At 39.6% G+C, this 13,580-nt stretch overlaps 1 protein-coding gene across 2 annotated transcripts in view; it reads left to right on the top strand.

Moving 5' to 3' along the window:
* The window catches only part of LOC136833354 (ribosomal protein S6 kinase delta-1), a 57,524-nt gene that overhangs the window by 38,981 nt on the left and 4,963 nt on the right, over positions 1 to 13,580 (top strand). For both annotated transcript variants that reach the window (XM_067095381.1, XM_067095380.1), the window contains 4 exons: positions 3,204 to 3,316; positions 5,389 to 5,541; positions 6,099 to 6,226; positions 7,361 to 9,163. In XM_067095381.1, coding sequence (XP_066951482.1) covers positions 3,204 to 3,316; positions 5,389 to 5,541; positions 6,099 to 6,226; positions 7,361 to 9,163 — 2,197 coding nt within the window. The remainder of the gene's footprint in view (positions 1 to 3,203; positions 3,317 to 5,388; positions 5,542 to 6,098; positions 6,227 to 7,360; positions 9,164 to 13,580) is intronic.

The following is a 13,580-nucleotide window of genomic DNA, read 5'->3' as shown; positions in this document are numbered from 1 at the left end:
TTACAGAAAAACCTGTGCTGAATTGCACCATAGAACACAGCATAGACCAAAAACTACCATCTTAGACGTATTAGTAAACACAGAGACAAGAAAATATGACACAGAGGCATACATAAAGGCGAAGAATGTTGGACTTTGCCTTAATGGGAGAGGTGAGTGCCCTGAGGCAGATAAACGGTTAGTGCAGTAATCCAATCATATGTGCGTCGGGCCTTCACCCACTGTATCACATGGAAAGGAGACTGCCAGTGTGGTTTATGAATTTATTTACCTTGAGGAGGAATGCAGACCTTCCAGTGAAAGCTACATTGATAGGTTATCAACTACACTTAGACGAAGATTAGTTGTGCACAGAAACACAGGAGCCATCTTTCAACACTACACAGACAAGCACGACAAGAAACCATCATTACAAGAACTGATAGACAACACCAGCATAAAATACAAATGCAATACATATCTGGACATGACAATAACAGAAGCGGTGTGTATAACAACCAACAAGCCCACACTAAATGTCCAGATGGAAGGAGATAGGGCACTACTCTCTCACTAACCCAGGGACAAGAGACAGGGTCAAGATCATCACCAAAACAAGCCCTGCCCAAACACCACAGATGGTGAAATTAATAATTTTATTAGCAATATAAGAAGTAGAAGTACAATGTCAAACTGATAGAATAATTTAGTTACACTACGTAATAACATATGTAAATATAATGTAAATAATTAACCACCCCTAGTAAACTAAGCATTGTAAATAAAAGTATGTAATAGCAACCCCCTAATACCAAACTACCATCCTTTTAGAGTTATAAATAGAATGGAGATGTTATTGTGCCTTAGTTCTTGCTTGACAAAGCCTGCGACACAGGCAAAATGGACCCGTAGCAAGTGAAATAAATGGACACCACACCTCAACTGTGTGTCCTTAAACAGAAATTTGAAAAAGATTGAAGGCAGAAATGAAAAAAAATATGAAAAAGTCAGTATCAAAAGAAGTCAATGCTACAAAGGCAATCTACAGTGAAAATTGTGTGAAAAACTCTGCCCAAAAAAAAAACACACACACACACATAATGATTGATAGATAGATACCTTGTGGGTGACAGTGAATAAGTAAATGTAGTTAGTGGTTTGTATTTATAGAACAAAAATATTTGCATTTTTCTGTTGAGTGATTCCTCTGTAAGACCATTTCTAGAATACAGGAAATGTAATTAAACATTAATAGTACAGTACATTGTTTTGACTTCCATCATTTTGACAAGTGGTAAATGATAAAAAATTGTAAATGATAAAAAATTGATACAGTCTTAAAGAAAAATTTGCTTTATTTCACAGCATGTTGAATTCATTGTAATTTTTTTTATCATGAGTCAGATCACAAAAGTAATATTAAGGATTGTTTTGAATAGAATACGAAATAAGATACTCCCAGAGATTGGCAATGAACAATGTGGTTTTATGAGAGCTAAAGGGTCAAGAAATGCAATTTTTATTTTGAGAATGTTGATGAAGAGAGCAACAGAAGTGAAAAAGGATCTACATGTTTGTTTTGTTGACTATGAAAAGGCTTTTGATCAAGGTTAGACATTATGACCTTATAGGATATTGGAACAGATAAATATCGATGGGAAAGATCTAAGATTGATGAAGAATTTATACTGGAATCAAGAGGCATCAGGGAAAGTAGAAAATGATGAATCAGAGACTCGGCACATCAAGGGAGGTGTAAGACAGGGTTGTGTGTTATCACCTGATCTCTTCAATTTATATAGTGAAATGATAATGAGAGATCTCAGAGATATGGAAGGAATTAAGGTTGGAGAGTCAATATTAATAATATCAGATATGCTGATGATACAGCATATTTGTTGCAGACTCTCATGATAAACTTCAAGCTTTAATCATTACTTTACACCAGTCAAGCAGAAAAAGAAGTCTGTCAATAAATAATAAATATTAAGGAAACAGGAGTTATGGTTATCACCAAAGATGAAATCCCCCCAAGAACAGATATAAGAATTAATGCTGAAACAGTTAAACAAACTGATAGTTTTAATTATTTAGGATGCACTTTCACAAGTGATGGAAAATGCGAAAATAAGATCAGGAAGAGAATATCCATGGCAAAAGATGCATTTGGAAAGATCAAGAAATTAGTCACCAACTCGAAAATATCTATGAATCTAAGGAGGAGGTTTGTGAAATGTTTTGTTTGGTCTGTATTGTTGTATGGCTGTGAAACTTGGACCTTGAGGAAGGCAGACGAGGAGAGGTTACAGGCTGCAGAAATGTGGTTTTGGAGAAGGATGCTGAAAATATCATGGACAGAATTGAAAACTAATGAGGAGGTATTGGAGAGAGTAGGCATTGAGATCTCTGAGAACTTTTGGCTTCATTGAGAGGTAGACAAATGAGGTTTGTGGGTCACATAGTGAGAAGACAAGAACTAGAACATCTCTCTCTCACTGATAACATCAATGGAAGGAGGCTGAGAGGAAGACCTAGACAAAAATATATGGATGGATTGGTGAGAATGACTGGAGGGAGAATGTCTGCAGCTCAGTTGCTGCAGAGAGCCGGAAATAGAGAGGAGTGGCGAGCCACGATTACCAACGTCCTTGGGGATATGGCACCTGGATGATGATGATGATGAAAAAATCTCATTTGCCAGCTTCATGAATTTTATGAATTGTATCCTGTTAGTATGGTTAAAAGTTTTTGATTGCACAGTTAGCAGCAGTTTATGGCTGAAAATGTTGGACATCTACAGTGTTCAATTAATGCTGTCTATTATGGTGTTGATTTTTCCTTTCTGGCATGTGCAAATATTGCAGTTGCAGTCTCATACTTATGTTTTCGTTTTTGACATGAAAGCTGAGTTAACAATATTGGTGATGCATATTTGTGACACTGTAAAAAGTACCAGTCTTGTGTAACATCTACAACAACATTTAAAAGCTGGCTGGTTGGTAATCAGAGTACAGAATCTGCTTGGTGCAGATTTTTTGTAAATTTTAGTAATCAGATCTTCGTCTAGCACATTGTTTGTATTTTTTAATTTACACTGAAAAAAGGAAAAAAAAATATTTTAATGAAAACAACATTTAGGAAATTCTGTCCAAATTATTATATTAGTGTGTTTTATTGCTTAAAGTAGGAATGTCTTTGCTCATTGTGGACTGTTACTGTTCCAGGAGATGGAGATGGAAGCCGAAGAGAAGCTGTGAGACGTAAAACGGCTCAGTACCTCCAACGTGCAGAACAATTAGTAGCGCGATTGACGCGTAAAGATAAGAGAAAGGATCAGGTTAGAATTACAGTGCTCGTTACATTATTGGCATTTTAAATTTGCAGTACTTTGATGCACAGATTTCCATATGCAATACTTGGATGCACAGATTTCCATACATAATTTGGTTTTATTTGGGCCATGAGTCAGCTATCAAATAAATACTGTATTTTTTACTATATAAATATGTATGTTCATATTAATTTTTCCTGTATCTCATGCCTTTGAGAAGGCACTTTGTATTCTGAAATAGAGTAATGTGCTTAACACTTCTACAGTTTAAAACCAGTAAATCACTACTGTTGTATCAGGGACAAGAGTGATTTATGTGAAATGCAAGTGACTTTCCAAAGTAAAGGTTATCTGTCGAAGGAGATACAGGCAGTCCCTGGGTTACATTGGACTCGGTTTATGTCGCTCTGAGGTTACGACGCTCTTCAAAAATATTCATCAAAAATTATTTCCCGGGTTACAGCGCATGTTCTGGGTTTACGTTTGCCAGTCCAACAGAAGACTGGAACCTAATATGGCTCCAAAACAGCAGAATGGTCAAAATTTGGAGATTTTGTGATGAAAAGCTCAATCAGAATTTAGGTAACTTCATTTTCAAGACACCCAGTTAAAAGTAAGGTTTTCTTACGATTTTCGACGACATCTCGGGTTGCGCTGTGTTTCAGCTTACGTCGCAGCGTAGGAACGGAACCCCCGATGTAAACCGGGGACTGCCTGTATAGTATTTTAGTAAATAATTTTCCATCCTTACCACCTAGGCTTAATTTGCATACCAGAGATCCCTCTTCTTGCTACTCTGGGCCAGGTCCATTTTTGTACTTCTCTTTAATATTTACCAAGAAATAATGAGCAGCATAAAAACTGCTGTAGAGAATGTAAGACAGCAAAGACTCATATCATGCAATTCTGCTGATAATTCCAAATATTCTTATTATGCAGGCTTCATTGGTGTATGTACTAATTCATTTTTCTATACTAAAACGCCTCAATTTCCACAGCTGAACTGAATTCATCATTATCAGCAGTTAGAACAGTAAAAATACCTTTATGCTAAAGATTCTCTTCAGAATTGTCTCAGAAATTCTCCTGTACATTAGATCAAGCATTTATTCTGTAAAATAATTGAAATTATTATAAATTCTGAAATATCTTGAAGCCCAAATTATGTGAGCATAAAAGGGAATGAGGATAATGGACAGCCAGGGCATAACTTTCGTGAACATTCCTGTGAATAAGCCTGTTTGAACTGTAGACCTTTTAAATGATGAGTATGATATTAACAAACAAAAATAAAGCCTACCTGTAGAATGGGGCTTTCTTTGTTTCTTAAAGAAATCCACATTGAGCAGTTATGTCATATCTTCAAATTAGCAGCAATAAATTCCTATAAGGAAATTTTGTCAAATCCTTTAACATTTCAAATTTATCCAGTCATCAAGTTTTAGAGTTGCAAGTTATTAATTGAGATCTATTTTTGTTAATCAGAATATTGCAATTTGAAGAATTTTGATCATTGGGCTGATTTAACTACCAGATAATAGGCTCATCCAAGGCATCTGTTAGAAGTATGGTTAAATGTAGCAAATAGATGCTTTTCGCTTTTCAATTTTTGTCTGTTTACTTCTGCCAAATGAGTCATTTTTGTTCAGTTTGTCTTAGTGTCTGTCCATTGGTTTATTAATTGACTGCCACCAGTGTGAATATAAGAAAATGACAGCTTTCTGGTGTTTTTTTTTGTTAGGAAATGAAGTATCCTGCATTAAACCTCATTCATGAAGACTCCAACACCTGAGTCTTTGCCTATACTCTCCTCTGTTCCCATGCTGACCTTCTAGATGCACCTGTGCTCTTTTTAAGCTACACCCACTTCACCATTTTTGCCAACTCCCTGCCAGAAGGCCACTCCCAATCACAGCAAAGCTGTGCCCACCACAGACACAATTTCTATAATGTATTCCAAAAATGTAATTTGTTAAAAACAATTTTTCCATACAAACCTATTACTTATCATCCATTTTGTGTGAACATATCATTTGAGATACAGAATTGTGATTTGTATGTATTTATGTATTGGTTAGGATTGTGATGGTTCTGCTGTAGAGGCTGATGTAAATGGGGAAGCTGGTCTGAAGTGTCGGGCATCAGACCTCAAGAGATATCGGGTTGCTGGCTCAACAGGCTCCATAATCATAGCCACAGATACGACAAATGGAGATACTGTTGCTATTAAGGTAATTGTTTGATAAAAGAAACAAGCTAATGTAAAGGTATCATTTAATGATTTCTGTCAGTTGTAGTGTGCTATCCATAACTACTTTTTTTTAAACTTGTATTAATATAACAAACTTTCATTATTTGCTGTTGTAAGATAATTTAACTGATATGCTGTGCTTTGAGGTTCAGAATGAATTTTGTTCAGCCCTCCTAGCGTAAGATTGGACATACTTTTATTCATACTTATTGCAGAGATTTTTCATACTTTTTGCAGTATTACAAGAAAGGATTCATTTTGGTTTTTGTCAGGTTTTCCTTCTACCACTTAGAACTGAAGTGAGTTCTTTTGTCTTTTGCACTTCGGGCTGAATTCCTGTCTGGTCTAGGTTTTTCTTTATATAATCATTCTTTTTCTGGGCCTTTATACTGGTATTCATCCTGGTACTTACATATCTACTTGTTTTCTGACTAACTGTTCCTGGGACGTTTGTCATCTTAAAAATTTCTCTTACAAATAAGGCTAAGATGAAAAAAAAAAATTACCCTCATTGTGTACATATTCATTTCCTTCCAGGTGCTTATCAAGAGTGGTAGTGGAAGTGGGGAGAAAACAATTGTGCCTCAAAATGTGCCATATATGGTACCTATCATTAGGTACCATGAGACTGACAGCGCCATATACCTCGTGCTCAAATTTATTAGGTTAGTATGTGCACCTTGCATTATTTATACTACTTATATATATGTATTGATGAGACAGTTTATGGTTACTTGCATTATTTGCACTTCATCTACATATGTATGTGTGCTTACATTATCAACCTGTATGTTATGACTTTTCTCTTTATATCCCCCAATGGCAAACACACCTCTTATAAATTATATTGCATGGGCTAAATCCTATGAAGTTCATCATAATAAATTGTTGGATGCATAGAAGTGGACTATTCTTAATATTGAAACTATTGGTATGATTCCAATAGTGGTTAACAGGTGAGTGCAAAGCACTCTTTAAGAGAATGGAAGGTCATAGCTAGTAGGTGTCATTTACTCTTCCAAACTATCCCTCTTTTCTCATTGGAGTAAGTGAGTGCTGCCTGAATTTCACAGACCCCTTTGTTGTATAGTAATTTGAGAGAAAAAACTTCACACTTTGTTGTTAGTTACAACATTGATATATTTCTTCTGAAACACTCCTCCAAGAATGACTGAAGCTGTTTAGCATTGCTTGAATGTCAATTTATGTTGAATATTTTGCATTTTGCATGTCATTGTTTAATGAACACGAATTTCTCTTGGAAAAAAACCTTAACATGTCTAAAGAATATTTTTTTCACAGTAGAGTCCCACAGGTATGAAAGCAAATGGATTTAAGTTTGTGGTATTTCTTCAGGTTCTGTTGCCATAAGGATCTGGTTAAATGATTAGTAAGTCTGTGGTATTTCTTCAGGTTCTGTTGCCATAAGGATCTGGTTAAATGATTAGTAACAATGAAAAAATTTTCAGGTTTTTTGTCTACTGGCTTTCATATTTATTGCATGAGCCATTGTACAAAAGGAAATTGATCGAGTTTTTAGTACAAACTTGTTTAAATATTTGTGCAGGCTAAGCACATTATCCTCTCCCTCTCTCTTTCAACAATGATTATTATCTTACTTATACTATATATTTCTTTGCATTCTGTATTGATGTGATAGCAAATGTTAGTTAACATTTTGTTTTAAAATTAGTTCTCATGTTCAGTTCATGTATAGGTAACTGTTGTCTACCTTGAGGCATATTTATCTTACACGTTCAACATATGTAGTTAATATACTATTTTTTTATTCTTTACAGTGGTGGTAAATTATGGAGTCACATTGGTAAATATGTGTCAGAAACAAATCCAGGACATGGAGAATTGTTTGACATAACAAGGGCAAATACTTATGCTGGCCACCGCTTCTTACTGGAAAATACAGACTGTGATGGTCTAGCTGTCGATGGTTTATCCCTCTGTGAGACTCCATCTATGATATCCAACATTTCCTCACAACAGTCTTGCCCTTTGCCGCCTCCTCCGTCTAATAACCTCCTCAGTGTGCCTGATAATGGTTCAGTCGATGGATGCTCTACTTGTTCTGAGGCATCTTCGTCTTGTTTGCCAGATGGTTATTTGCCAATATTTTCTGATTACACTCCCAGTTTACCGTCCTCTTCTTCCATGGTCGTTATTCCCCGTGCTGGGAATGATGCAAATCAGGATGGTGATTCAGTGCCAAAATCTAGTAGCACAGGAGCTTTAACTATGGAATCAACATGCACTGAAGAAGGTGCACTTAAGGATATAGAGAAAGTAAAAGATGCCAAATTATCAACAGCTGAAGAGAGAGACATCATTGGTGGTGCAGTTTGTGAAATTCGTAATACTACTGAAATTAATGGAGACAGTATTAGTATTGGAAGTGACACTCTTTCGGGTGTTAGTGAAGATTTTAGTTGTTCTTTGCCTCCTAATGTTCCTGATCTGCTGCCTGACCCCATACCATTGCCAGAAGTCAAGATAACATTTGATGCAGTAGAGGCTGATGAGTCGTACTTGAAAAATGAGGAGAAAAATTATGATCATAACTTCCAAGCAGAAGGACATGGTCACACCAGCTCAGGTAAAGAGACTGTGATTGAGGAAGTTCCATGTTATTTAAGTGATGTTGGTGCAGATGTCCAGTGTGATAGTTTATACAGATTATGTGATAATGTAGAGGGTAGTTCAGATACTGGAAAAGGTGCTTCTGCTGTTTTGGTTACAAGGGTAGGGACTGGCAGTCCAGACACTCACTTAAAGGTTGATGAGGACAAAGATGATATTAGCGTGACAGACACGTCTTTTGCAAGTGTAACTTTACCATCATTTTCATGGACAAAAAGAGAAGACTCTGAGTTGGCTTCCCTTGATATAGAAGACTTGATAAGAAACTCAAAAATGTTGTTACAGAATGTTGATCATACATTGCAGCAGAGTAAAACCCAGAGTGTTTTAGCATTCAATGATTCAGATGACAGTGGGTCTGTTGAGCATTCTGAACTTCCTTTTGATGGTGCAAGTGCAGCTCCTGATCAACAAGATAAATTAAAAACAGTTTCTAAGGGTGAGAAATGCCATGACATTAAAAACTGCTCTCAGGTTGCAACTGTATATGACACCACAGCTGCCCATTTGGAAATTGAAGTTTCTAGTCAGAAAACTGGTACAATAGAAAAAGAGTTGTCTAAAGATTCAAACTCTTTAACTTTACCGTCTAAACCTTCTACCAGAGAGAGTGAAGAAAAGGAGAAAAATGCTGCTGAAAAGAATGAAGCTGAAAATGAGGTTGGTTCCCAAAACACAAAACCACCTAGTAATGATCTAGTTGAGGAACCTGGAGACACTACTGATGATAATAGAAACTACAGTGTTGGTGTAAATGAATCCAAAGACAATCTTAGTCCTGGGGAATATGCAGAGCCACTAGAGAATTCCATTGGGAGTTTGTTGGAGCAGTACTCAGCCAATAGAGGTCACGATGCACGACCAAGATTACCTGAAGGCATTGTAAAGATATGGTCATCCCAGGTGATTTCAGCTCTTACTGCACTACATACTTTAGGCATTATATGGGGGTAAGTGTATGTGGCATATTACCTTTAGTGATTGTAGCGTGGAATCATTATCAAAATTTTACATTGCATAACTGAATTTAAAAATTTTCAAGGAAAGTACAATCTTTTTTAATGATATTTTATAACTCAAAATATGCAAGTACTACATGATCATTTAAAGGAATTTTTAGAATCACCAACCAGATAATGTATTTGAGTATTCTGTATAGTTTAACTTTGACGCATTCTTATGTTCCATAGCATTTTTCCAGTAATTTTTTTGGCGAGTCTTGAATGGGGCCATAGTAAATTCATAAAAAAGCCAGTGATTATTAACAGCAATGCTACTGCATATGCATTATTGATTAGGCTGGTCAAATGAAACTGATGATGTGGAAGTGTAAGCCACAATTCTTTTTCAGTGAGATTTGGAAAATGGTATACATAGTACTTTTAGGCTGTATTCAAACTTACAATTCATGTCGGAGTAAAGCTCCTCGAGTTCTTTTTTTTTTTTTTTTTTGGCTTCCTGTCACCAAATGTCTTTTGATTTGATATTATTCTTCACCTTGTTATGCATTTGCAGAATATAGCTGTCATTCTTGCTTAATGGTATATCTTTAGTAATTATCATATTCGTTTTCAGTACTATTTGCTTATTTCCCATAACATCAGTCTAGTCACATATTCAACACTAGAAAAACCTGTACATATATTCCAGTCATCACCAGTTACCTCTCCATCAGAGTTTCTCCTTTATGAGGATCCTTCCCCCATTTATTGTGTTGTGCATTTTCCACCTGAATTCCCACTGGTCTGTTCTATTTTTTGTCCCAGTTTTATCACATTTTCAGCTTTTCATCCTTGACTAGTGTGGTTATTTCACATTTTCCAGTAGTTACTGTAATGAAATTCTGTATAGTATAGGCTTAAATTGTTTTCCACCTTGCATTTTACAAAAACCATCAACTTACAAGTTTACCTAATTAGATTAAATTAAACCATCTTCTCATCTTAATCCCAAGTTGGGGTTGTTGTTTTTGATGAGCCTTTTCCAGGTGTTCCTGTCTTTTGTTCTCCTTTTGTTATTTCTTTTGGTCCTCATTTCTTCTTGAAAGCAGTCTCTTCATCTCTTAGGCCTTCCTGTCCTTTGTATTCCCAGTACTGTACAGTACTCCCATTTCCATGATGTCAAGTTATTTGGCAAGCTTAAGATTAGATACATTTCCTTAATTATTATGATGCTTTTTTCATTGTGTAAGTTTATTTTTTATAAATTCTGGGAATATGTGTTCTAATATTTATTTCTTTTGGAGTAGATCTCATTCACGATTGGCCAGCTTAAAGATGCCTACAAAAGACTGAAATTCCTATTGTTCCTACACAAATACAAATCCTTGGTCCTTTACACATGGGGATACTTTCGGCAAAGCTGAACATGGCCACTAGAGACTTACAAGGCATGAGTTGGTATTACTACCAGCTGGGCATGTGGTTGGTAACAATGGGAAACCCACAGTACCAACCGCCCAGATTCATGCATTCACTTTACTTTTCTTGCGGCTCTCTGTTCAGACTTCTGGATGCTAAAGCTTCAACCTTATCACGGTGTGTTTGTTCCTGTTTTCTTGTTGGCTTGTTCCCCTGTGTATTTGTGCATGTTTGTAAGATGGATGATCTCTTACAAACCCATGACTCAGATAAGCCACTGTGCTTTGGATTTTTCCTGGTAAGGATAAAAGTGCGGCACCTTCAGCTGCCAGCTTGATTCAAATCCCCACTCCCTTTGCAAAAAATGTCGTAAAGGGATCAAGGACCCCCCTGATTGTACTGTTGATGACTCAAGTGATGAGTGTAGGCTTTGGTTTCCTGAGCAGTGGGATAGGTACTCTCGTTAGACCCAGATATAAGCGGAAGGAATCCAAGGCGTCGGAGGGGCTGTCTTCGGCTCCTTCGACTTCAATTGTGGTTAATCCTTCTCAGTCTTATCTGAGTCCTGATGGCCTCCCCTTACTGCCCCTGACGGAATCCATCTCCCTGTCCCCTGTGTCTGCATCCGCGGTCACAGAGGAGGCGAGATCGGTCGACCTAGCCTACACGCCTCTCAGTTTCCCCCCTCACCCAGAGTCCCTCATCCCTGGGTTGGTGGGGGGGAGGACCTTGCCCGAAGGTGGCGAGGCAGTTCCTAACACAACAGAACCAGCCTGCTCAACAGTGGCAAGTCGTGATCGGCCACCTGTCGTCATTGGAGAAACTTGTTCCGCATGGGAGACTCCGCCTTCGGTCTGTCCAGTGGAGACTGAGCGACTTTCCAGTGGAGACTGAGGGACTTCTGGGATCAGTCTCAGGAACCCCAGTCGGTTCTCGTCCCTATCTCTCAGGAGGTGAGAGACGATCTCACCTGGTGGTTGGACGACAGGAACCTCTGCATAGGGACACCCGCTGTCTTCTCGCCCCCCAGACTTGCTTCTCTTCTCAGACGCATCGAAGGAGGGCTGGGGCACACGCCTGGAGGAGTTGCTGATTTCAGGTGCGTGGGACCAACACTACCAACACGTTCACATCAATGTCTTGGAGATGAAGGCAGCTTTCTTAGGCCTCCAGTGCTTCCAAGACCGTTTGTTGGGACATTCGGTAGCGTTGTTGAGTGACAACACAACCGTGGTGGCATACATCAACAAGCAAGGGGGTCTTGTCTCCCAAGCTGTCGGCCAGGTACATCCCAGGCAAGAGGAATGTCCTGGCGGACACGCTCAGCCGTCGGGATCAGATAGTGGTCCCTCCATCAGAGCATGGTGGACAAACTCTTCCATCTGTGGGGGCGTCCAGTAGTCGACCTGTTTGCCACCCGGTACAACAGAAAGCTTCCGACCTTCTTCTCTGTCATACCGGACCCGATTGGCAGCTGAGGAAGACGCCTTCCAAGACTCGTGGGACAACCTCGAAGTGTATGCCTTTCCCCCGTTCTGTCTCCTTTGCCCAGTTCTCAGTCGGGTTCGAATGATCCTGGTGGCCCCCAAGTGTCTGGAAGCCACTTGGTATCCCAAACCTGCTGGCTCTGCTCTCCGGCGTTCTGAAGGGCTCCCCTCTGGCACAACCTAACTTCGTCAGCCCCGTGGGGCGGTACCACCACACGTTGCTTCCTGTCTCTTCTACGCCTGGAGGTTATCCACCATCTCTTTGGCGAGAGCTTTTCTGCGCCGTGCAGCAACAGAGATGGCAGGATACCTCCAGAAAGTCCTCGCAGCGGTTTAGCAGGGTAAGTGGACGTCTTCTGTGGTTGGTGTGGTTACTCTCCAGTGGAACCACTCTAAAGCAGGTAGCAGATTTCCTTGTCTTCCTTGTGGAGCTCTTATCAGTTTCAGCAGTAAAGGATACAGGTGACCTTAGCCTTGGTCCTGAAGCTGAAAGCTGAAAGGCATCGATATTTCATCATCCCAGGAAATATCCTTGCTAATGAGAGCTTGAAACGGTCTTGCCCACCAGGAACTCAGGCCCCCAGTGGGACGTGTCTCTTGTTTGTAGAGCCTAACAAATTGCCCCCTTAGAACCCTCGTGAGGCCACAGACAGGGATCTGACCCTCAAGACCATCTTTCTTCTAGCCCTGGCTTTGGCGAAGAGGATTAGTGAATTACAGGGACTTTCCTTTTCAGTTAAACACTCGAGGGGGTGGGCTTCAGTAACATTCGAATTTGTCCCGGAGTTTGTAGCGGAAACTCAAAACCCAGTGGTCCCTGACTCTTGGTTTGAGTATTTCACGACCCCATCCCTGAGTGACTTTGTACAGTAGATAATGACCCTGACGAGCTACGACTCTGTCCTGTACAGGCGCTATGGCGCTATCTGAAGAGAACGCGACACCTCAGGCCTGAGTGTCGGCAACTCTTCGTTAGCACCGGGACCCCCAAGAAGGAGGTATCTAAGAACACGATCTCTTTCTGGCTTCGTGAGGTTATCACAAAAGCGTATGCAACGGCTGGCGAGGACGTCACCAGCCCTCTATGCCCCCGTGCTCACGTAAAATCAGGGGTTGCGCCCTCTTTAGCATTCAAGAAGAAGCCTGTCGGTTCAGCAGGTACTGAAAGGCTGGGGTGTGGTCACGAGACCACATTCACCTCTTTTTACCTGAGGATGTTACCCATGGTCTTAGATACCTTCTCCTTGGGACCAGTGGTGGCTGCTTAACAGGTGTAACACCCAGCCCATTATAGGACAGAGTTACGTCTCGTCTGTTGTATGCGTGCGTGATTGGGCGTGAAAGGTGAGTGACTGGCTCCCTCTTCCTCCACTATCATCCTACCCTTTCCCTCAGGTAGAGAGTTAGGCTGTACAAGCTGAACCGGACATCTGACGCAGGTGAGTTTCATTACTCGAGTGTTCTGTCTTTCTTGCCTTTCAGGTGCGCATTAGATGTAATGTCCCCTCTTTCCCCTACAA

The sequence above is a fragment of the Macrobrachium rosenbergii genome, chromosome 51, assembly GCF_040412425.1.
Source record: "Macrobrachium rosenbergii isolate ZJJX-2024 chromosome 51, ASM4041242v1, whole genome shotgun sequence".
Classification (NCBI taxonomy): Eukaryota; Metazoa; Arthropoda; class Malacostraca; order Decapoda; family Palaemonidae; genus Macrobrachium; species Macrobrachium rosenbergii.
This window is presented reverse-complemented; position numbering and strand designations above follow the sequence as displayed.